General features: G+C 40.9%; 1 protein-coding gene across 1 annotated transcript; it reads right to left on the reverse strand.

Moving 5' to 3' along the window:
* KIAA1210 (KIAA1210 ortholog) lies at positions 1–25,678 on the reverse strand. The gene is made up of 12 exons (XM_054719450.1): positions 25,615–25,678; positions 22,315–22,501; positions 19,087–19,210; positions 18,642–18,770; positions 17,659–17,811; positions 13,100–13,297; positions 10,665–10,761; positions 6,892–7,782; positions 3,949–6,780; positions 2,854–3,017; positions 1,855–1,960; positions 1–170 (listed from the first exon to the last, which is right to left on the reverse strand). Exons 1-12 carry the CDS (start codon positions 25,673–25,675, stop codon positions 1–3), a joined length of 5,112 nt encoding a protein of 1,703 aa, XP_054575425.1. The 5' UTR covers positions 25,676–25,678.

Here is a 25,678-nt window from a genome sequence, read left to right on the forward strand (position 1 = left end):
TTAAAATTGCATGGTTTCTGTTATTTGGCTCCATGCTTTGGCTTTCTTCTTGGCCATGGAGAACCAGATTGGCTCAGCTGGCTCTTGGAACATGGCTGGGTGAGCTGAAGATTGTCTGGTTTCTTTTCTCATGGCAGGCACTTGAATTATCTTCTCATTTTCATATCCTACTGGAACCACAGCAAATAATACACAAGCAGTAAGAAGACCCAGAGGTACTGAGCTATGTTTAAAGAATACAATAAAATTTTCCTTCTTTCATGTTTATTCTGTTTTCTAAAACTTAATGCATGGACAATGCCATGGGTGGTATGGCAAAAGGGTAAAATCAATATGGCTATGGCACAGGGATGTGGACAAGGGAAGGTCTGAGAGAAAATTCTTACAGCTGTAACTGCCAATGTTTGGGTGGTTATTACTGGATTGGCTTATACTTTTGAATTGAGATCAGAGAGAAATCATATTATATGGTATCTTCAGTTTTTTAAATTTCTAGTATTATTCTTCTTTCGCTAATCCATGATGTTGTGTAATATAAATGATGACAAAGTAGCTCCACCTGGTAAAAGTCTATGCTAAATAACACTGTACCAACTACTCTAACCAAGCAGACTTACCTCCCTATTCCCCAATTCTACTCCTTTCCTCATCCTGTTTTATGGTTGATTAACTTAGTGGCTTAGACTCAATCAGTGGTTCTCAACCCTGGCTACACATTAGAATTTCCTAGAGCTTTTTAAATATACAAAGGCCCAGCCCTGGCCAGTGTGGTTCAGTTGATTGGGCATCGTTCAGTGCACCAAAGGGTTGCCAGTTCAATTCCTGGTCAGGGCACATGCTTAGGTTGCTGGCTCAATCCCTGGTAGGGGCATGCAGGAGGCAGCTGATTGATGCTGCATTCTCAAGTTGATGTTTCTCTCTCTCTAAAAATCAATAAACTATTCTTTAAAAATAAATAAATAAAAATACCAAAGCTTATGTCATTTCCTAAACTAACTGAATTAGGATGTCTAGAAATGGAGCCAGGAACATCTGTAATTTTTTAAAAAGCTTACCAGGTGATTCTAAAACAGTCAGTTGAGAACCACTTGGCAGGAGTATAGTGCCCATGAGATTATTAATAACTATGAGCAGGTCAGGTGCTACTATTTTATGGCCAGACAATGGGTTACCAAATTCCTAGTTTAATTCTTCATGAAAGGGACTAAGGGAAAGGACAAAGATGATTCAATATAAATCCATTGTCCCGGGCCCCTGCTCCTGCTGAAAAAACAAACAAACAACCCTCTGGCATATAACTCTGCTGATGAAATTACACTCTATTCTATTCCAGCATAACTTTTTTTTCCACTTTCAACATTTCCCCACCTCTTATACCTCTGCTTAGAATATAGAGGGGCTAAAACAAGCCTTTTAAAAAGTTTTAAAAAACAATTCAATACCATTGGGTCTTTATAGTGGGTCATTCTTAATAGTTTCATTGTAAACAGAGAAGGTGAGAACACACTGCTTTGCTATGAACTGAAAAGTAACTTGGTTCTTTTCTCTTGAATACTAGCCTCAGGAACATTTTAGTACACGATCATAATTTTGTACCTACACAATTTCCTCAGTAGGGTAAAAAAAAATGGAAGCTACTCTGAAAGTTACACACTGGACTTATAACAGCAATAATGATTGGATTTTCCTAAATCAAGTCAATATCTGTATCTAATAGAAGAGCCATGAGAGACTCAATGAAGCTGATTTGGAGTTGGGGGTGGGAAGATATATATTGTCAGAGCTTGAAATTGCAAGAGTTTCACAGCATTCTGCCAGGGATGTTTGGGGGGGGTGTTATGTGTGTGTTTTTACCTGCTTTGGTATAGTCAAGTAGCTTTATCTGTGCCGTCTTCTGCTGTCTATTGACATTGGAAATGGAAATCTCTCTTTGTTGGCTTTGTTTTGCAAGGTCAGCTCCCTTTAATACAAAAATGAAAACAGGAAGCTTGTAAGGCCTAACATGAAAACAGCAAATTACTTATTCAGATGATCACAAGGTATAAGCCCTGTCCTGGGTATTATGAGGCCAAAATTAATAAAATGAAAAGATATGGAGTGATAAAGATAGAAAAAGATAAGGAAAGAAATAGCAGTGAGAGCCCCCTTGGTTCAGAATTTAGGTTCACAAAACCTAAGCTGGTTCAAGTTTACCACTTTTAAGATCTGGAAAAAAGGTTGTATAATCATACAAATAGTGTAAACAGGTTGACATGAGAATTATTTATCTTGAGAACAACCTTTTCCCTAGCACTTAACAGCAAGCTAGCAGAATGTGGTGGTTATAATCAAGTGTTATCAATTAACTGAAGTGAGTTCTATAGGATTTCTATTGAGCAAAACTTGTTGACATCTGACTTGCAGTCCTTGCATTAGAAAACAATATAACTATAGGTCTTTTCAAAATTGTACAGTTTAAGCTTTTCAAATGAACCTCTCCATACTGATTTAAATTAATGTGTGTGTGTGTGTGTGTGTGTGTGTGTGTGTGTAAAATATCTGTAAGGATAGTTCTTCAACTTTCACCCCAGTCATAAAAAACTTTCACCCCCGTCATAAAAAAATCCTTTCATGGAATCTGCTTTAGAATATTTAGGACACGATTTGATTTGTAGAATCTTTTCACATGCATTACTTTCATACACTCTTTAAGAGCACTAAGCAGGGCAAATTTGTTTGAGTACAAAGCAAGTCTTTTCCTTTGAAGAGTCCTCCTGTCTTGATTAATGCAACCAAAGAAGTGGGAAGCTGCATGTCTGGCAAAGTTCCCAATGCAACCTTTGGGAGTGTTTTGTGGGCTGCTCCAGGTCCTACCTCATATCTAGGCACTTTAGTGCCAGCCTTTGCTCCAGCTCTATTATTGGTTTTCAGCTCTTTCGTAGGAACCTGGGTCGTGGAATTCTTCTGCTTCTGTTTGACCATGGTTATCCAAGATGGCTCTGAGGTGGCATAACCTGAGTGTTTACCAGGAGCCTTTCCTGAGAAGGGAAATAAAGAAGTTAGAACTGAAGCAAGGCTGGGGCCTACCCATAATAATGTCCCAGTGGGATCCTTGTGAATTGCCCAGTGAAAATAAATAGATATCACATAGAGAAGAGCCCCCTTCTTTTGTACCCTCCCACAACCTAGTAAGGTAGGAGTTCTTTGGGTAGATAAGAAGCTGTACTTCGAAGTTTACATACTATTCTCTTACTGGTACCTTTCCCTTCCTTGTCCATCCCTCTTCCTATCTCTAAATCATGATAGGACAATGGTTGCCAGGTGGCCTAGAAAAATTCTTAGGAGGCTAGAGGTTCGGGCCATTAGCCATTAATGCCATTCCTCTAACTCCAAGGAAATGCTTACAGTATTTGTTACTTCATAGTTCCTCATGCAAGTGTGTAGGTACATGGGTGTGGTTATAGGCATATACCTAGACTATGTGATGGTGAGTCTGAAGATGCAAAGACTTTGTGAGAGATTAGTGCTCAAAAGATCACCTAGTTCTGGATTCTTAGACATTTCAGGTGAGGGAAGAAGCTCTGGAAGTACAACCACTTACAGTAAATTAAGATTTCAAGCTGAGAGTCTAAACATAGTGCTCTATTAATGATCTGTCTTTAAAAATCCACATGGTGTTGAGGGTAGCATAATACATGTAAAAGTGTTTTTGAGAAAATCATAACATTTCATTCAAATGTAAGGTGTACAGAGGGTGGGAGAGAGGGAATGGGAAGATGGTCATGTGTCCATTAGAGAATCCCTTAATCTAGAATGGGGCACTATCCTGCCCCCAAATCAACAAACCAGCCCTATCAAAGGAAAAACTCAGCAGGCAAGGCTAGAACAGATTTCTTCCCATTCAAGACTTTGATTTACAGTTCTTCCCTCCACTTGGTACCTAAGTGCCATCTGGAAAGATAATCTCACCTGGGATCTTGTAATCAGGTTTCTTCTTGGGCATGCTGTCAGATTTGGGCTTGCTCTTTTGCTTCTCTGCAACGTCAGATGTTGTGGTAAGGTTCTTGGCGATGCCCAGGAGCCCCTGGGAAGCACTTCTGATTTGTGGTTCTCTACCTGTGTAAGATGAAACTGGGCCCAAGGAGAGTGAAGGAAGCTTGGTAGAATTGTTTTGTTCCTTACTCTTGTACTTCTGTGAGGAAGGGATCCTTTTCAGTCGAACTCCAAAGACGTTTTCAACATCAGCCTCACTGGTGGATAAATTTGAATAGTCGTTATTTTGATCACTACTCTCAAGAACATCCTCCTTAGAGTAAGTGTCCCCAGAAGTGGATGGTGGCCAGGCAGGAGCAAGGGTGAACCTCACAGGTTTGGTAGCAGGAGTTGAGATGTCCTTGAAGAGGTCTTCAGAGTCTTGGCTGTGTCCCCTAGTTTTGCTTGGAGAAGCTGGACCTCTTGGGAGGGTCCAGCTGCTAGGATTGCTCTCAAAAATGGTTCCCTTGGCAGCAGCACTCATGGAACTTGAATAAACTTGTTGCTTATATTGAGGGTCTGCAAAAGCCTGGAAAGGGTGTCTGGGAGGCAGACGATTCTCAGCACTGCTCCTCTCTACAGGTACACTCACTGAGCCTGTTGAGGAAATCTGTGGCTGGAATTCAGCCCCGTCCTCAGCTTGAATAGGGCATTTGGAAGGCAGCTGCTCTTCAGAACTCTTCCATTCTTTAAGAGAGCTCTCAGAAACTGAGGTTACTTCTTGCTCATACTTAAACTTCCTCCATGCCTGGGAAAGGTATCCAGGAAGCAGCTGCTCTTGAGGATAGCTGCACTTAACAGGAGCATTTTCTGAATATGAGAAAACTCCTTGTGGGTCTTCAGGCCTCCCCGAGGACTGTAAAGGGTGTTTTGTAGGCAGCAGCTTTGAAGAAATGCCTCCCTCAATATCAGCACTCTCACAACCTGAGAAAACTTGGTGCTCAACTGCAGGTTTCAACAAATATTTGGAAGGTTGATTAGAAGACAGAGGATCCACATAAACCTGCTCCTCCATATTAGGGCTCTCTGAAAAGACATGCTGTGCCATAAATTTTACAAATGACTGAGAAGGACACTTGAGATGTAGTGATTTCTTAGACATACCTCCTTCAACAGCAGTGTTCTCTGGATGTAAGGATATTTCATGAATGTTAGGCTTTGAGAAGTGGATGGGATATTCGATAGGCAGTGGCCTCTCAGAAATGCACCCAACAGCAGCATTCTCAGAAGTTGGCATCATTTTCTGGATTTTATGTCTCACAATGGACCAATGTCTGGGAGGCAGTAGCTCTGTAGAAATGTCCCTCTCAATGGCAACACTCTTTGGACCTGCAGAGATTGGTTGTTTGACTACTGATTTCATCCAATGCTGTGAAGGCTTTCTGGGAGGCAGAGGCTCCATAGAAATGCTCCTCTCAGTCATGGTGCTCTCTGGACCTGCATAGGTTTGTTGCTCAAATTTAGGGCTCACCCAGGGCTGCAAAGTGTATTGAGGAGGCTTCAGCTGCACAAGACCACTCCATTCTTCAGGAGCACTCATTGAACCTGAGAAGACTTCTTGCTCAGCAACTGGTCTCCTTAGGGACTGAGAAGGCATTTTGGGAGGTAGTGGCTCTGTAGGATTTCCCCACTCCACAGCAGTGCTCTCTGGACTTGCAGAGGGTTGTTGTTCAAAGCTGGTGCTCACCCAGGAGTCCATTGTATGTCTGGGAGGCATCAGCTCCACAGGATCGCTCCATTCTGTGGAAGCACTCCCTGGGTCACTGGGAATAGTCTGAGGCTGGAAGGTAAGCTTCACCAATGGCTGGCCAGGGTAGTTTGGAGGCAGGGGTTCCACAAACATGTCCTTATTACTAGCAGTGTTCTCTGAGAAGACATGCTCGTCTTGAGGATTTGTTGAGCATTCAGGGAGTGTTGGCTCCACTAAAATGACCTTATCAGCACCCTCTGAACCTAAGAACATATTTTGTTCAACTTTTGGGTTCATCATGGGCTGGGCTAAAACGTTAGGAGAAGGAGGCTCCATAGAAATGCTCCCCTTAACAGCTGTGCTCTCTGGACCTGCAGAGATTTCTTGTTCAGCTATTGGTTTCACTGGGGTCTGAGAATTATTTCTTGAAGGCTTCAGCTCCGTAGAAGTGATCCCTTCAATTTCTGGGCCTGAGGAGATTGGTTGCTCAATTTTATGCTTCATCAGGCGCCTTGAATGCATTCTGGGAGGTAGTGGCTCCATAAAAATGCCCCACTCAGGAGCAATACTTGCTTGACCTTCAGAGGCTTGTTCCTCAGATTTAGGGCTCAGCCAGGGATGGAAAAAGTTCATGGGAGGTGTTGACACCCATTCTGAAAAAGCACTCGCTGAACCTGAGGAGAGTTGCTGCTCAACAGATGGCTTCACAGAGGGCTGAGGAAGGTGTCTGGGAGGAGTCTGCTCCATAGATACAACCAACTCCTCCTCAAGTGTATTCTTTGAAACCGAGATTTCCTGTTGGGCTGTGGGCGCCCCCAACACCGGGGAAGGATGTCTGGGAGGCATATCTTCCTCAGAACTGCTCCAATCATTAGGATTACTGTGTTTTGCAGAATTACTATTTGATTCTGTGGGCACTTTGTCTTCAGGCTCCTCCAAAGCCTGGGAAGCACATCTGGCAGCCAGCTGCTCATGAGAACTGCACAAGTTCCCAACAAAACTTTTTGAATCTGGGAAGGCTTCTTGATCACCTTTGGACTTCATCACAGACTGGAACGAATATTCGTGATCCAGCTCCTGTTCAGAACCACTGCCCTTCTCTGAAGAAGCACTCTCTGAATCTGAGAGTAATTCTTCATCTTTGGGCTTCCTCGAAGACTGAAAAACGTATCCAGGAGTCAGCTGTTGATCAGAACCACTTTCCAGCTCTGAAATACTGTCTGAATCTAAGGAGACTCCTTCAGCTTCCGGCTTCCCCAAAGATTGGGAAAGGCTTCTGGGAGGCATCCTCTCTACAGAAATTCCTCCCTCTGTCAAAGCACTTGCCATATCCAAAACACTTGCTGGAAAGGCCTGGATGACATTTCCAGAAGGCGTTTCCTTGCAGATAGTTGAGATATCCTGAGCTGACTTCATTTCAAATTGGTCACTTTTTGAATCAAAGCTGGAAGCTTCTTCCTCTTCTGACTGAATATGAGAGGGATCCATATGCACCTGAGCCTCCCCTGCCACTGAGAACATGGTATCTTCTTGGCTTGTAGAAGGGTTTTCCACCATTGATGAAAGAGAAGTTATGGCTTCTGACTTCTTAGTTCCAGAAACCCCATCTTCAAGGTATTGTGATGGGCCACTATCCATGGACTCTTTCATGTCATTAGGTCTGATATATGATATTGATGCTTTTCTGGTTTTAACATCTAAACCAGCCATTCTCCTTCTCGTGTCATTTTCATCTGAAAGCAACTCCTGAGGAGTAGTGTTTTCTACTTGTGGAGCTCTGGGCTGCTTCATGACTTGTGTCTCCAAGGAAAAGTGGCAGAAAGGGCTATCCCTGTCAATTTTGTCGGCAGATGGGTACCCAGCTCTATTACCTAAGTCAAGCCCTCGACTAGGTTGTATAAAGCTCCATCCTATGGATCCACACTCATTCTTTTCTGAAACACTTGATTCTTTTTTTCCATGTCGTTTTCCATATGCTGCTGGCCATGAGCAGCCCTGACTCTCAGCAGCATCTGCATTTGCAGCCTGGTCTGTTGTCATATAAATCTCAGTTTTGATGCTCTGTTCCTGACTTGAGGGACCTGTACCAGATAGAAATAAGAAAAGGAAAAATATGTGTGCTTTTGACTTCCTAAAATAAGAACAATTTGCCTTGGCCTAATGGGTACCTATTTGGTATTGAATTTTCTAGCATGAAGAAGTAGCTATTCAGAAGCTAGAGCAACTGGTCACTAAAAGTGAAGTAAAAATCCCAGTTTTATGAACTGATTCTAAGGTTGGCTCATTACCATTATATCAATAGTCTTGCCCACCATTAGGAGTGAGACACATCAAAAGACAATTTTTGAACCTGCAGCAATAATTATCTTTTAGGAAACCAACTGAGGCAGGGCAAGGGGAAATTTTACTTCCTAATTAGTATTTGTATTTTCTACTTAATTCTACTTAATTTTCATATAATATGCAGGTAATGCTTTATTTTTTTTTAGAAAGGTGTGAGCAGGGGTTATCTGGAGGTAAAATTATAGCTCCTTTTTCTTCTGTTTCCTACTCTCTTGGTTTTTGTTTGTAAATCCTCACCTGAGGACATTTTCATTGATTTTTGTTGTTGTTGTTGTTGAGAGAGAGAGAGAGAGAGAGAGAGAGAGAGAGAGAGAGAGAGAGAGAGATGTGATAAAGAGACATTGATTGGTTGTCTCCTGACCAGGGCCGGAGATCAAACCTCCAACCTTCCAACCTAAGCATGTGTCCTAACTGGGAATGGAACCCAGGACCTTTCAATGGATGGAACAACACTCCACCAACTGAGCCACACGAGTCAGGGCTACTGTCTTGTATTAAATTAATCTGATGTAATATACATGCAAAGAAATTCTTGCAAGCCTTAATTGCATTAGTCCATAGGCTTCAGGTCAAGCACAAGGTAACAGTTGTACAGATCTCTCCTCTATTTTTTTAAAATATGTTTTTATTGATTTTTAGAGAGAGAGGGATAGAGAGATAGAAACATCAAAGAGATGAGAAACATCATCCATCTGCTGCCTCCTGCACGCCCCCTACTGGAGATTGAGCCTGCAATCCGGGCATGTGCACTGACTGGGAATCGAACCTGTGACCTCTTGGTTCCTGGGTCAATGCTTAACCACTGAACTACACCAGCTGAGCTCCTCGCTATATTTTTTACTAAGGAACTCAGCTTGATGCCCAGGTGGGAGGGCCCTCACTGCCTTCCCTCCCCCATCACACACTGCATCCCTAGCTCCACCTGGTGGCTTCATATCCAGCATACAGCACTGAGCATAGCTGGATGCACTCCAAACTATTCCCATTGTGTGAAAATCCAATCAGTATCTGCCCCCATGGACACTGAATCAGTTCTGTCCTCTGTTCATAAAAGGACAAATATTAAAAGTAAATATGAAAAATACAATAAAAAGAAAGTAAAAAGGAATTACTCATTTCTTTCTATTTCTCTCTGCAGAACAATTTTGTTAGTTTTCATGAAAAAATTGTTTAGGAATATCCTATCTTTGAACTCATTTGTGGAAAAATATGAAATAATTGTTTGACTTAATTTATGGAACTGAGACTTTGTTTTATCAAGTATTGCTTGAAATTAGGTTGCCATCAGCTGGAGCCAAAATCCACATATACACACACACAGATATTTTCACTCCCATGGTATTATTATGGGACTTGATGCGTGTCAGCTATAAAGGACATCTGTCTGCAGCTGCCCTAGCCCTCTTAGCCCATGGATATGGGAACTGGTCTCACTGTTAATGCAAGACCTTTTCTCTCTACAGCAGTGGTTCCCAAATTTTTTTTGGCCATGCCCCACCTAAGCATCTCTAAAATTCTGATGCCCTTCCCCGTGACATATAATTTTTATTATTCAAAAAGTGAACTCCTATTCATGTGGAGGAAGCCTATAAGGCCATTAACTTGGTCTAAACAAGCTTCCAAAGAACATGGCATCCATGAAAGAGAAAAATAAAAGAACGAAAGAACAGTTGAAGTACTGAGGAAGAAATCACTAAAAAATTTTTAAAAATAATAATAATACGAAGTAATATGAAAAAATAGCAAATAAAGTTTCAAAACATACAATAGAGAACTGAAATGCATAAATATGTCAATATATTTATATACTGTATATGAGGTCCATAGAACCATAAGAAATGAAAATGTTCACTGTTAATAACTCATTCTCAAATTTCCCCTCTTAAAAATCAAATTGCCCCCTTAAAAATCGAATTGCCCCCTGTGGGGGATATGCCCCACATTGGGAACCACTGCTCTACAGGAAGAGAACAGCAACTTTAAAACACTAGTTTTGGGCCTGGCTGACATAGCTCAGTGGTTGAGCATCAACCTATAAACCAGGAAGTCGTAATTCAATTCCCAGTCAGGGCACATGCCTGGGTTGCGGGTTCGATTCCCAGTGTGAGGAGTGCAGAAGGCAGTCAATCAATGATTCTCTCTCATTATTGATGTTTCTATATCTCTCTCCCTCTCCTTGCCTCTCTAAAATCAATAAAAATATATTTTTTAAAAAAACTAGTTTGGAGACAATTCTGTAATTATTATCTGGTTCTGTTGCTGAGGGGGAATGCTGAAGGGAAATTATTGGCCGCTGTCAAATATCTGGGCTCACTAAGGAACTCATCATGTATAGTAGAGTTAGAGAGGATTGAAGAAACTCACAAACACAAAACACCTCTGGTTGTAAATTCATTTAGACAAAAGAGGGATCAATATGAGCCTTTACCTAAATCCCCTGCAAGTGGCAATTGTATTAATTAAGCAGTTTAGATGGAGAAACCTGGACCACATTAGTATGCATCTTAAATTGAAAGCTCTCTGAGGACCACGGACAGCTGGCCTGGGTAACTCCCATCACATAGCACTGTGCAATTAAGCTCATAGTACATGCTTCTGGGTGAGGGTGAAGTGTGCCAACCTGCACTGTCTTTGAGCTTCTTTTGGATAACTGCTTTTGGTTTGGTTTTCTCTTCAGAAACCAGTGGAAGGCTTGGCTCCTCCTGCTTTGGCTTCATCTAAAAGAGAGAAGAAAGAGCTTGAATCAGACTAAAGTCCTCACCCTTCCCTGCATGGTTGCCAAAGTGGGGGGGAGGAATCAGGAAAGACATCTCTGATATCCAAATGGCTCTGATGGGAACACAACAATACCATTAATAATGAAAATTATTTCCAATGGCATTCATCACCTGGTGATCATTTTACCTATTGGAAGTGGTTCACCTACATTTGAAGCTTCTTATCTCTGAGAGATATGCTACAGAGAACTTTCTAAAACCCCAGAAACCACTGCAACACACTGCTAGGCAATAAATCTGAAAATGGGGTGTTGTGCCTGACAACAATCATATTCTTGGCAACACTGGAATTATTAAATTTGCTTCATCACACCTGGGAGCCAAATTCAAATCCTGTTTGGCTTTTTCATCCCCAGGGAATTTAGTAAGAACATGAATTATGTCTTTCCAGCTCAAAAGAAGAAAGAGGATCAGGGTTTTGTTGGGAAGGAAGAGAGGAAAAGATGAAGGACTCAGCATTTATACTGAAGGGGTTAAAATTGGTTTAGAATAAACAATGTTTTCATATAGTTACAGTGCAGCTGTAGACATGTCAGAGTAGCACTGTATTGAACAGTGTCAGGATTTGCTTAACGTAAGCCTTTATGACATGCATCTAAAGACAAAAATACAACTCTTTATGTTCCCATCTGACATGCCTATTCAAGCGCAGCTCAAAATTACTTCTGAGTAAATGTGGTCAGAGAGACCTGGGTTCAAATCTCTGCTCCATCATTTGCTCTCTGTAGATCCCTGGGCAAGTTATTATCTAAATCTCTGTGTCCACATCTATAAATTAGAGATAAGGGAAACCTCCTATGGGACTTGAAGACCTAAGAAATTCTAAAGCAGGGAGCAAGTGGAAGCAGCTTCTGTGTCATATATGATCCTGTACCCCTTTATATTCATTTGAGTATCAGGTAGAAAGTCACAAGGAAGAAGTAGATGTTCCAGCCTTTTTAAAGAGTGATACCCAGGTCTTTCCTCAATTAGGCGATGCAGAAGGAAGTCAGAAGGGTCACACTAAGTTTCCCTTAACCAACATTCCCCATCTCCCAGGTTTGTGAAGTGTCAAGATGATAATGCATATACAGGGTTTAGTGCATAGAAATTGGTCATCCTCTGCTTGACACTGAACCAAGGAAATTCTCTCAGGTCCACCAGAGGCCCAGGGGGACCTGCTACCCTGCTTACTGTTCTTTAAAGATGTATTTGTTCTTTTTCTAAAGCTAAATTGAGATATCTAATCAAGGAGCAACATGATGGGGTGAAAAGAGTACTGGATTGGAAGTCAGAAGACTAGGTTCTGGCCTTAGATCTGCCACCAATAAGGTGTTTGACCTTAATTTCCTTCCTGTAAAATACTAAAACTATGAAATCACTTAGACTCTTTCAGCTTTGATTTACAGCCCTTTACTTATAGCCCACAGTCACTGAGAAATTAGGTGTTTGACCAAATCTTCCAGCTAACTGACACATCCTTATAAACATTAGCATATTTTAATTCTTAGCTTTTAGTAAAAATCTTTCCCAAAGACATTACTTCCCTACCTTCCTAAACAGAGATCAGGGAACATAGTTTAACTTTTCTTAATGACTCGGGCAAATAATGAACATTGGATTATGATACAGTGTGGTCTGTGAGGGACTTGAAAAGGTGGGCAAGGTTCTTGATCCCTGTATTAAATGACCCCTCTCTGCTATCAACTGTTACTTTTCCTTGCTATCAGATCTCTGAATCTGATCTGTGGCCATGTTTTTAACAGAATTGGCTCACTAAGTGTAGCTCTACCTGCTTGAAAGTCATAAAACAGTAATTTGTGACATCAATGTGATACTGAGAGATCTTTGGGGGTTTAGCTTAATAGCTGAGTTTTGAATGCTTGGAGTTGTCCTAAATAAGTGGAACAGTGCTGCAATTTGTAACACACAGGTCTTACTTGATTAATAATTAAAAGAATCCTAATTTTGGGCTATGGTTGAATATCCTCTACAAAGAGGGTTGAGTGAATTCCCGAAGCTCATACAACAAGCAGTTTCTAGGAATTTAGGTTACTGTTTCTCTTTTCTTTAGTCTCTTTTATGTAAGTTCCACGTGCTTAGGACATCCCGATCACTAGATTTAAGTTTGGTCACCTCTCTGGGGGTGTCAATCCTGGGACAGTGCCCTTGACTTTACCACCCCAATTTAGACTATGGATCCTCCAAATCATACCACTTCCCTAGGTGCAGTTTGCAAAGTTTGGAACTCATCCTTAATCACATAGGAGTTTATCCCCAGGCCTCTTGAAGGACTTACAGTCGCTTGAAGGTACTTCTTTTGTTTTCGGGGGTTTAAAGCCATCTTGTGTCGAGCAGCTGAAGAATCCAAACAGCCCTGGGTGGTAGCTGGGGTGCTGAAACTAACGGATAGCTGGGGGCTGCTGGGAGAGGTGAGCGTGGCAAATGTTGTCAAGGACTGTGCACGCATGGGTATAGATGAGGGCTCAAAGGAGCTCTGAAGAAAGTGGAAGAAAAGAAACGAGTCAACTCTGCACGCTATCACTGGTCTCCAAAGTTGGACATCCTTCTGGCTGAAGAATTCCTAAAGCAGAAATCCTTCATGAACAACTGTCCCTTTTTGCTACGGTAATATTGTCACTTCAGGTCAATAGGCTCATTAGTGGCAAGGGGAACAATTTCTGATTGTTCCCTGGCAGGTGAAAACAAGAAACTAGAAGTTCAGGTTGCTCCTCTGCTTAGAAAGTATTCCGTGGCTCCCCTTTGCCCTTGGGACAGGAGTCCAACCACTTAATGGAGTTTACAAGGTGACAGGGTGTGCATGTTCTCTTGTCCTGTGCCCCTGTTTTATTAACAGGAGGGGCTGATTGGGATGAAGGCACAATCTGTGTCAGTAAAACCCATCAGCATTCTGGTATTTCTTTATAAGAGGGCTCCGTGGAGGGAAGAAAATCAGGTTGGAAGAGGGCTTGCCTGTAAGCTAAGTTTACATAAACAACACACTACCTTTACTTATATTACTGTTCATGGATACAAGACTAATGGGAGCATCCTGAGGAACTGAGTGCTCCCACCCCCAATGGTGTGGATATGGAGCATGTCACCTTGTCCTCATTATGGCTGGCTTCCACCTCTGCGAACTATCTGATCCCGGAGCTCACAGTTGAGTTCCTCTGTAGGGGCTTCAAAAAAGTATCCTCTGGGATTCCTGACATAGCATTTTTCACACCTCAAAAATACACCCCAGAACACCTCTCATTCCTAAGAATCTACAGATATTTGTGTTAGCAGAAGCCCCTTTGAAGGCCAGGTGATTAACCGACAGTTCCCTTAAAACAGGAACCAGAAATATCTGAAATCCCTTTGGGAAGTAGGGCTCTTTCTAAGGCCCTACCTTTTCCCTTAGCCATATTGGTTAGGAGAAACCTAGAAAAGTTACCACAGGAGCCAACCATAGGATTTTATGAGATATTCAGGAAAAGCAAACTGAATCCTTTTTGGCAGGTTTCTGAAAGAAAACTGAGAGAAGAAAATGGGATTCCTTTCTCTACTTTTTCTTCCCCACCTCTCCTCCCTCCTTGCATGCTGAGAACCAATGCACCCTCTATGTACCCAATGTCAAATGTTTTCATTCTTTCTCCTGTGTTTTCGAGGGAGGTTGGCACAGACAACTTCTGGTTAACAGCTGGAGTTAAATAAGGTCCTTTTACCTCAACATCTGTGAGATATGCCAGGCCTGGCGCCTACTAACCTAGAATCTTTCTGGGGGAGGAACCAGGATTAGGCCTTAGGCCAGGGGAAGGGGTCTGTAGCATTGGTTAATAGGGGTGCTGGACACTCCTTTGTTGTTAATTGGAGTAAGGCTGCTCTTTGGAAAAATAAAACACATTTTAGTATTTTCCTCCCTCTGTCATGTTTCTAGACCCAGTAAAATAATATAGTTCAGTCAACAATACACCTGGCCCTGGCCAGATAGCTCAGTTAGATAGAGCATTATCCTAATACAAGGTTATGGGTTTGATCCCCAGTTAGGGCACATACAAGAATCAACCAATGAATGCATAAATAAGTGGAACAACAAATCTCTCTCTCTCTCTCTCTCTCTCTCTCTCTCTCTCTCTCTCTCTCTCTCGCCCCATCTCTCTCATCAATAAAAATTTTAAATTAAAAATAAAATAAATTTTAAAACTTACTACAAAGCTACAGTAATTAGAACAGCGTAGTACTAGCATAAGGAATGGAACAGAACTGAGAGTCCAGAAATAAACCCATTCATCTATTGATTTGCACCAAGGGTGCCAAGACCATTAAATGGAAGGAAGAATAGACTGTTCAACAAATGGTGCTGGGATAACTGGACAGTCATATGCAAAAGAATGAAGTTATGTAGACCATATCTCACACCATATATAAATAACTCAAAATGGATTAGAGACCTAAATATAAGAGCTAAAACTCTTAGAAGAAAACATACAGGTAAACCTTCATGATTAGATTTGGCAATGGTTTCTTAGATATGACACAAAAGCATAAGTACCAAAAGGAAAAAAAAGTAATAAACCTTATCAAAATGTTTAAAATTTTGACCAATTTTGTTCTCTTGAATAGAGTTTAAAGACAACTCACAGAATAGGAGGAAATACTTGCAAATTATATATCTGGTAAGGGTCTACTATCCAGAATATATAAAGAACTCTTACAACTCAACAACAACAACAAAATTTAAAAATGGGTAAAGAACTTGAATAGGCATTTCTCTAAAGAAGATATACAAATGGTCAATAAGCACATCAAAAAACATTTAACGTTATTAGTCACTAGAGAAATGTAAATCAAAACCACAATGAGATACCACTTCACACCCAGTAGAATGACTATTTTTTTTTTTTTTAGAAAAGGAAATAAAAAGAGTTGGCCAGAATGTGGATATATTGGAACCCTCATACATAGCTGGTGGGAATGTAAGGTGGGGTAGCTGCTAGGGAAAACAGTTTAATGGCTCCTCAAAAAGTTGAACATAGACTTACCATATGACCCATCAATTTCACTCTGAGGTATATACTCAAAATAATTAAAAACAGGTGTTTAAACAAAAACGTATACATGAATGTTCACAGCAGCAATATTTACAATAACCAGTATGCAGATATAGATGAATAGCTAAACAAAACATGGTACATCCATACAATGGAATATTACCCAGACATAAAAAGGACTTAAGTATTGATATCTATAATAATAAAAGTGTAATATGCTAATTAGACCTGACAGCCGAATGACCTTCTGGACATCCTTCCAGATGAAGCCACAGTAGCAGGGGCCGAGGCAGAGGCAGTTAGGGGTGATCAGGCAGGCAGGCAGGCAGGCAGAGTGGTTAGGGACAATCAGGCAGGCAGGCGAGCAGTTAGAGGTGATAAGGCAGGCAGGCAGAGGGGTTAGGGGCGATCAGGCAGGCAGGCAGGCAGGTGAGCAGTTAGGAGCCAGCAGTCCCAAATGGTGAGAGGGATGTCTGACTGCCAGTTTAGGCCCGATATTGCAGAGATCCCTGCAGGATCGGTCCTAAACACCAGCAGTCGGACATCCCCTGAGGGGTTCCGGATTATGAGAGGGTGCAAGCTGGGCTGAGGGACCCACCTCATGCATGAATTTTGTGCACCGGGCCTCTAGTGTGCTATAATATAGATGAACCTTAAAACATTATGCTAAGTGAAACAGGCCAGACACAAAAGACCACATACTGTATGATTACATTTATATGAAGTATGTAGAATTGACAAATCCAGAGAGGAGGGAAGAATGATGAGTGACTGCTTAATAGGTATGGTGCTTCCTTTTGGGGGAAACAAACTATTTTGGAACTAGATAGTGGTGATAGTTGCACAATGTTGTGAATATACTTAAAGCCAAAGGATCATACAACTTTAATATGAAAAATTATGTTATGTGAATTTTACTTCAATAAAAATTATCTAATTCAATCCTTCCACTGATTCAGACTGAATGTCCCAAGTCATCTGATTTTGTGGTATTCTGCAGAAAAAAAACTTATAATCATAGTCTAAATCCATAAATCAGTGAGCATCCATGCCCCTATCACCAGCCTGTGCTTTACATTTGGTCCTAACCTAATTGGTATTTTGTTTTGTTTGGTTGACATATCTAACTGAAGGCTACGTCTCTATATAGAATCTTTTAACATCAAAACATAGTTTTTTGCTGACTGACAAATTATCTTCATTATAAATTACCTTTCTGTTGACTTTTTAGTTCCCAATGTTAATTGTTCAAAATTCTACTTCACTTTAAAAGTCCTCTCAAGTTCAATAACAAACAATTAAATTAACTATGTATTAGTTTGAGAATTAAAATGTTGATATGGGCACAATCTATTCATATTCCAATTGTTGATGAATATTATTTGGTTGACAAACTTAGATATATGAAATACACATGCATGACCTCTCATATGTCAAATGATTTTTTTCATATGGGTATGTGTCTCTCAAATAATGCCCTAACCTTAAGATTTTGGCATTTAAATCTGTAGAGGCTTTACTTCCATCAAAATCTCCATTGTTTCCTTCCCGAAATAACTGAAAACATCTGGAAACTATTTTTTGTTCAGATACTGCCTTCTATTGCTTATAAATTGAAGACTAATTATTTGGCTTTTAGAATTGGATAGAAAATGTAAAACACCATGTAAATAAAACACCAAGAATGGCCTCTCTTTTCCCCCAAATCTTCCTAGTATTGAGCTACAGCAGGAGAAAATTAAACTCAAGAAGAAACTATGCCTCTGACTTGTGCTCCACCTACCACTACCCCATACAACCTGCCACTTAGGATGGGGCTAACCTTCTTCATTGTCAACATCGGTGGAAAAGCCTTCTTTCGTGGGGTCTTAGGTGACTCATCATCAGCAGAGATTTCTTCAAAGTCCTTAGAGATTGTGTCAGATCGTGTAAGGGATGGGTTGATGTTGGGCTGGCGTGCGCGCAGTGGTGGAATCTGTTAAGGAGGAGTATAAAAGGAAAAAAGTTAAAACTTGGGTACTTTCCTCAAAATTTGGGTGTTTTCTTGTTGCTTAATGGTTAAAGGACTAAGAACCAAAAGTTAAAAAACATGCCAAAGAAAGAATCTTCTACCTCCCTGTTTTCACTTTTAGTACCTATTCAAACGGAAGATCAATAGCCTTAGCTCACACACCAATAGCCTTTTCTTTCTGTCTCTCCCTCCATCCCTCTCCCAAATCAATCAATCAATAAAAAATAAAAAATAAACCAAAGTAACCTTTTGCCAAATACAGAATAATCAGCTCTCCAGTGGAGAAGGGTCTCTTCCCTGTGTGGCCTTCCCAGAGATGGAGGGAGGGAGAGACATGAATTTGTTGTTCCACTTATTTATGTATTCATTAGTTGATTATTCTATGTACCCTGACTGGGGATTGAACTCACATGTTGCATTTTGTGAAGACTAAATGTGTAACCTTCTCCCTCTTGAAGCAGGTACAAAGAAGTTGAGCATCTTAGAGACTGTGCTAATGGAAAGACCACGGGTTTTTAAGTCAACACAACTGGGTCAATTTCCAGGTCTATCACTTACTAACTGGGAGATCCTGAGCAATTTCTTAAACCTCTATGAGTCTTTATCAAGCCTCACAAGCAACTCTTTGAGGTAGATATTAATATTATACTCATTGTAAATGGGGAAAGGAAGGTTCATGGAGGTTAAGCAATCAGTCCAAGGTTACAGAGCCAATAGGTAGCAGATCAAGAATTCAAGTATAGGTCTGTCTATTTGACTCAGATGCCATACTTTGAACAATTCTACTCTATTACCTCAGTGATCTTGGATCCTCCAATCCAGATTCCACTTCTGTGCACATAATGGGGCATAACTCCAAGCAGAGTTCCAGAAACAGATCTATGCACACTACTAGTGATAGACAGAGTTCTGGAAACAGATCTCTGTGGAAGAAAAAAAAACATGGAGGTTGGAATACTTGCACATTAACAGTGGGATGTCACTGTCATAATACTTAAATTCTTGGGTGTGTCAAAAGAAGTGAATATGGTAACACTAGTCAACACTATGTGCCAGGCACTAGGTAAGCACATCATATATTTAAAGTACATTCTCTCATTCAATGTTTACAAGAGCCCTGTAGGGGTAGAATTAGCAGAGAAGTAAGGCCAAATTCCTCCCTCCTTTTTTGGTGGGGTAAGAATAGGAAATGGAGGAGGAGGAATCCAAATAGGCACTGATATTCAAGTTCAGTATTACCTCCAGAGATCTGCCACTCTGGAGCTCTGGAGAGGGGTATATTTTACGTTGTGGGCTTTCAGGCTCAGACTCCAACATGAAGATGCTTTCATGGGACAGGGATTTGCTCATGCTTCTCCTGACCCTAGAAAAGAAGGAAACAGTCTTGTAAAAGCAGCCCAAGGGCCATAGGAACCAAAGACACATGTATATCTATAATATGGCCTATGGAAGACATCACAGAAGGAGGGTGGAGATGCATAAATGCTGACACAGAAAGTTGTTCATAAGATATTAAATGAAATTCCAGCTGCCTTTAAACTTTTTTTTTTGCAGAAATGAACAAGCTGATCTTAAAATTCACAATGAAATACAAGAGAACAAAAATAGCCAAAACAATCTTGAAAAAGAAGAAATTTTAAGGACTCATATTTGCCACTGTCAAAACTGACTACAAAGCTACAGTTTGGCACTGGCCTAAGAATAGACACAGATCAATGGAATAGAACTGAGAATCCAGAAATAAACTCACTCACCTCTGGTTAAATGATTTACAACAAGGGTGCCAAGACCATTCAGTGGGGGAAATAATAGTTTTTTCAACAAACAGTGCTAGGACAACTGGATAGCCACATGCAAAAGAATAAAGTTGAACCCTTATCTCACAATATATAGGGTATCCCCCCAAAATGTATACACATTTTAACAGCTGATAACTCACTTAATTTTCACTCTTTTTCAGGTTTAACTGATTTTAAATAATGGGTAAAGCCAGATTAAGTTTTGAACAAAGAAAATTAATCCTAAAGTGCCACTAGACTTTTTTTTATAGGGATTCATAAAAAATACAGTTTACAGTATAAAACTGGCAACAGTCAACGAATTGAGCACACAAAAATACTGAACAAAATGATTCCTGATGTCTGAGATTCCATTGCTTCGTTATCAGTAGTGCCTGGACCAGAACAGTCATCCGTTTGAAAACAGGCATTGGCAAAAGAAAGTATTCATTTCTATAGATAGTTTTAATTTTTTTTTAATGAACTGTATGTTCATAAACACTGACTTTATAATCACTCAAAATGTATATACATTTTTGGGACACCCTGTATATAAAAACTAACTCAATATTGGTCAAAAACCTAAATATGACAGCTTAAACTCTTAGAAGAAAGCATAGGGGTATATGTTCATGACCTGGATTTGGCAATGTCTTAGATATGACACAAAAAGCTTAAGCGACAAAAGAAAAAATAGATAAGTGGATTTCATAAAAATTAAATACAGTAAAACCTCAATATAATGGACTAATTCAAGCAAAAGGATGTCTGTTAAAGCGGAAAGTCTGTTATATAATAAAGTTAGGTTTTCCAAATGCATATGTTAAAAATTGAAAAATTAGTTTACCTGTTTTTCTTATGTAGACATGTTTGTGTAGTTAAAATTATGAATATATAAAAAGTTTAATTTCACAGAAAAGTTTTCTATATGTATTACTGTAATTTTAAATTTATACTGAATAGACCTAGTAAATGTGTGCATTCACCAGTCACTGCGATTAACAAATGCACAAGGCTGGGGTGTGGCTTAGCATCTGTGGAACATTTGCACACGTTAAAAGTGCTGCAAAAAGTCACATCATGTGACAACAGAACCAATTACTGCTGGAGATGCTGTGTAATCACATGTTAATCATTCACCCAAAATTGTTTACAAGCAAGTAAGTGACTCTTGGATTTCAATATGTAGACTTTAGTTGAGGTAAAATTCATATAGCATTAAGCAAGAAACTGGGGTCAGGAGTGATCCTCAGACATCCCATGTTATACTCAATTAATTTATGCTCCTTGCAAAATAAAGACCTATCTCAGTTCCTTACTCATGTATGAACTCACTCATGCACTTATATGCACTCCCTTTCCCTCTCATTCTTACTCTCTCTCCCTCCCTCCTTTCCCCACCCACCTCAGAGAGATGCACCTGTGGAGAATGTGGAAGACTAAATGGACCATTTTGGAGGGGGAGGGGCAAGTAAGAAGGGAAAATATACAATTTTAGTGGAGACAGCCCTTGCCAATCTGTAGAGACAGCATAGAGTCAACCCAAATGCCCCTCCCCACTCCACCCTTCTGTTTTTAGCAGGGCTTGTCTTAGCCTTATTTGGAGCTATAAGGCCATGGTCTATAATGGTATGATTTGTGAGGTATGAAACAAACCCTTGTCCAAAACCATCTCTCCCACTAGCAAAGCTATCTGAAATTCCTCATATTCATTGCACTCATTAAGGTCCTCCTTAAGGACCCTTATTTGCTAACTGTTAGGGGACAGTATAACATGTTTGCTAACTGTCCCATCACCACTAAGCGAAGCCTTAAGAGAATGAGAAGCAGCACAGGTGAGCTCTGTGGGGAGTTCAAATAAGTCTAGAGTTTAAGGTCAGGAGAACAGGCCCAAGTGCAACTCCATAGAGGGGGATCCAATTGAGCTAGGAACAGCTGGTGGTACTGGGTGTCCAGATTTCCCACAATAGGATATGTAAAATGGGGCATCACAGATGAAACTTTGAATAGGGGTGGCAGGGGCAGAAACAATTTTCCCCATCCCTTCTGTGAACAGTTGTAACATTTCCCCTAGTCTCCTGGGATAGAGGGAGAAATGGATTTGGGTTCTTTGCTTGCTTGCTTACTTATTTGTTCATTTTTACATTAATACAGTGACTTCACACTTATACCCCCAACTCAGCTAGATGGCTTCACTGATACTTTATTCACGCATTCTGAGATCTAGCTCCCCTCACCCAGTAATCACAGATCTGCAGTCTGAGGGCCAGGCAAGCAAACAAGACCAAGCTTCCTGAATAATGTAGGCTATTATTACCTTATAAAACAGAGGCCTGCAGCTCTAGTGGTGGACCCCATTTCTCAAGTTCTTGTAGCTATGACAGGGCAGGGTTTCCTTGATCTACTGCGCCCTCCACCAAGAGCTCTTGGGGAATGGGGTGTGCATATACCATGCTCCAACCCATTGAGCTGTGCGGCCCAGACGACAAGTCTACACATGAGCACAGAGAAAGGGCACTGGGAAATGGCTGCATTGACAATGGCCACCGACCCAGCCTCCACAGTCATGGAGGCCAAAAGTCCCTGGAACCAAAGGCCCATCAGTGATTGGCTACCAAAGGGGGACCTGGGTCTAGCAATCTTCCCCTTACCCTGTCCTCATCCCCCTCTAACCCCCTCACACCAGTACCTCAGAGATTTCCTAAATGTAGGTTGTTGACCTTCCTGAACCAGATTCAGAGAAGAGTTGTTGATACTGCTGTTGGACGAGCTTGGTTTCAGGCTGCTGCTGCTTCTTCTCTGGATAGCTTCAGGCTCTTTTCTCTTCTTCTTGCCAAAAAAATTCTTGAAGGCTTTAAATTTAGATTTCTTCTTTCCTAGAAGTTAGGAATGAAAGTGATACATAGTGTGATGGTGGAAGGGAAGACAAGAGAGGAAACAGGGTCTCCGTGATATGAAGAAGGACTATGATCCCAGGTGCCCTGCAGATCTTGGCTCTTGCTACCAGGGACCACAGCACCATTTATTTGGTTTGTTCTTTTTTTCTTTTTTTAAATACATTTTATTGATTTTTTTTACAGAGAGGAAGGGAGAGGGATAGAGAGTTAGAAACATCGATGAGAGAGAAACATCGATCAGCTGCCTCCTGCACACCTCCTACTGGGGATGTGCCCGCAACCAAGGTACATGCCCTTGACCGGAATCGAACCTGGTACCTTTCAGTTCAAAGGCCGATGCTCTATCCACTGAGCCAAACCAGTCAGGGCTGGTTTGTTCTTTTTAAAAAATATATATGTTTTTTAATTGATTTTAGAGAGAGGAAGGGAGAGGGAGAGAGAGAAACATCGATAGGCTGCTTCCAGCACACTCCCTACTGGGGATTGAGCCCGAAACTCAGGCATGTGCTCTGACCTGGAATCGACCTGGCAACTTTTTGGTGTGACAAAGTATCTGATTTGCTGGTAAGTGCAGAAGCTCAGGCCCCAGCTTCTGTGTGGTGTTTGGGCAGCCTCTGTTTAGGCCTAACTCACTAGGCATTCACTTTTCTCTCAATTTCACGCTTCTCTCTGCATACCTAAAACTTGAGTGTTAGCACCAAAAAAGCATTTGTATCTGAATGCTCTCTAGCCTGCACATTAATTAGTCTATTCATCTATTCCACAAATATTTATTAACATCAAGCACTTACACTACATTTTGGGTATCATGTGAAAGGAATAAGATATAGTTCTAAGTCTTAGCTACTGCCCCTCATCAAGGTTGTAGGCAGGCCCTCTTTAAAATCCCTTTAACAAGTAGCACAGTGCAAGGCAAGCTGCAAGATGCCAAGTCTTAAGCCTACTCTGGATTAGGAGACCTCCCCATCATGAACCACATCAGACTCCATGTATGGAGACCAGCCCTGGGTGTGAGATACAAAGCTGGGAACTGTCCAAATGTTATGTTACTTTTGAACCCTTAATGGAATCCGAGATAGTTGCCATGTATTCAAGTGTATAAATTGGTCTTTCAAGCTTTCTTTATAAAGGGGTGCCTTTAAATTGCCAGCAGCTGAGTCCTGTGAGGGTTGGTTTCAAGATTTGCTAAAAGTGTAAGGGTAGATAGACCTATACAGCAGATTTGGGTCAAAACCCACACTTGTATCCAGCAATGTTTATGTAGGTCACCTATACACTGGGTACTTTATGCCCCATAAGGTACAGCAGTGGTGGTCAGTGAGCTGACAACTGAGAGCTGACAGATATCTGGACTTCTATAACCGAGCCATTCATTTCTCTATCCAAGCCTAAGGACTATGTATTCTCAAACAGGCAGTAGCTTTCAACATCCTCATTCAATGAGGGCCTGCAGTGTGTCACATGCCAGAAAATGGCCCATGGCAGTAAGGTTTCCCCCCCAGAGAAGAAAACACCATTAAATCCAATGATGGAATCATTGCTGCTGGATTGTATATTTGCTTATCCACCATGCACACAGGCAGCTCATCTAAGTTGAACTTAGCTTTAAAAATGCATCACATAATGGTGACCTTGTTCTCTTGCACTGCTGCTTGGAAAGAAAACATTTCTAACTAGCTTTTCTTCCCTTCAACCTCCCAATAACCACCTTATTCTCTGGCTAGCAATGACTAATACTAAAAATGTACCCAAATGTTTAGACTTTTAAAAAAAAATCTTAGGGCCCCGGTCGGTTTGGCTCAGTGGATAGAGCGTTGTCACTCAGACTGAAGGGTCCCAGGTTTGAATCAGGTCAAGGGCACGTACCTCGGTTGCAAGCTCAATCCCTGGCACTGGTGGGGGTACATGCAGGAAGCAACCAACCAATGTGTCTCTCTCATATCGATGTTTCTCTCATATCAATGTTTCTCTCTGTCTCTCCCTCTCCCTTCCACTCTCTAAAAATCAATGGAAGGATATCCTCGGGTGAGGATTAACAACAAAAAATCTTGGGAATAAAGAAAAAGCATTTCCTTACCTTCATTCTTCACCAAGCTGCATTGCATTGTCATCTTCTTTTGTAGGCTTATGTCTAGCTCATATACAAAAAGATAGGTCAGTTGGTTTAGTGTTTGGGCTGCCTAGGTGAGGGGGCCTATCATTCATTTATTTATTTCATTCGGTATATATTTTGACTGTCTAATCACTCTCTCTGAGGCCCAGTACTAAACAATGGTGACACAGAGATGAATACCCAAACTCTCTCCTCAAAGATCCATGCACCATGCTCAGTATCCTCCACCCCACATCATTAGTGAAGTCAGGCCTCCAGGAAGCCCCAAAAAGGTTCCCCTCTCTCTGTCCTTCCATACCAAGTCTTTCTACACCATACACTACTAAGAAAGCGCAGCAAAAATTGAGAACAACTCAGTGAGTTGTTAAAATCAGTTTTGTTTTTAAGTTCAATATCTCATTTCATGTCTTAGATTCCTCTTTTTCCTTTTTTTGGTATCAATAAAGCTTATCATTGTTTAGTGACTTTTGCCTCCCTTTCTGTCACTCATGAACACCCATCACTCATAGTTGGCACCATAATTTAGGCAATGATAAACATCTGAGTAAGTTTTGCAACAATAAAAGTTTTAATTAAATCCTATTTAACAGAGGCCTATGGTGGCATCTTTTGTTTCTATCCTCCCTTTACTCTTGGTTAAATCTGGATTACTAACTATAGTAAAACCTCAGTTGAATCTCTCTGATCATGGGCTGCTCTGATTTTTTTCCTGATTAAACAGAAATACTTCCCCTGCCTTAGTAAGTAGAACTTATTAACCATCCCCAAATAAGATTGCAAGGCCTCAGGCAAACTTTTGAGTATCAGATTGGAAATGAAAGTGAAGAGGTTAGAAGACTAAAAAGTAAATGTGGACTGAGCCTAATGTTAGAAATTTGATATGAATTTGTTTGCTTGTGACTTGATTTTCTTTTCTAGGGTTGTTAAACATAGCAAACAAATCTAGTTCTAGTTATCAAGATTTTATTGAGTTACTTACCCTCATCACTGGCCTCCAGAACTTCCAGATTGGCAGAAGCTTCCTTTAGTGATGCAGCCATAGT

Source organism: Eptesicus fuscus, chromosome 1 (assembly GCF_027574615.1).
Source record: "Eptesicus fuscus isolate TK198812 chromosome 1, DD_ASM_mEF_20220401, whole genome shotgun sequence".
Lineage (NCBI taxonomy): Eukaryota > Metazoa > Chordata > Mammalia > Chiroptera > Vespertilionidae > Eptesicus > Eptesicus fuscus.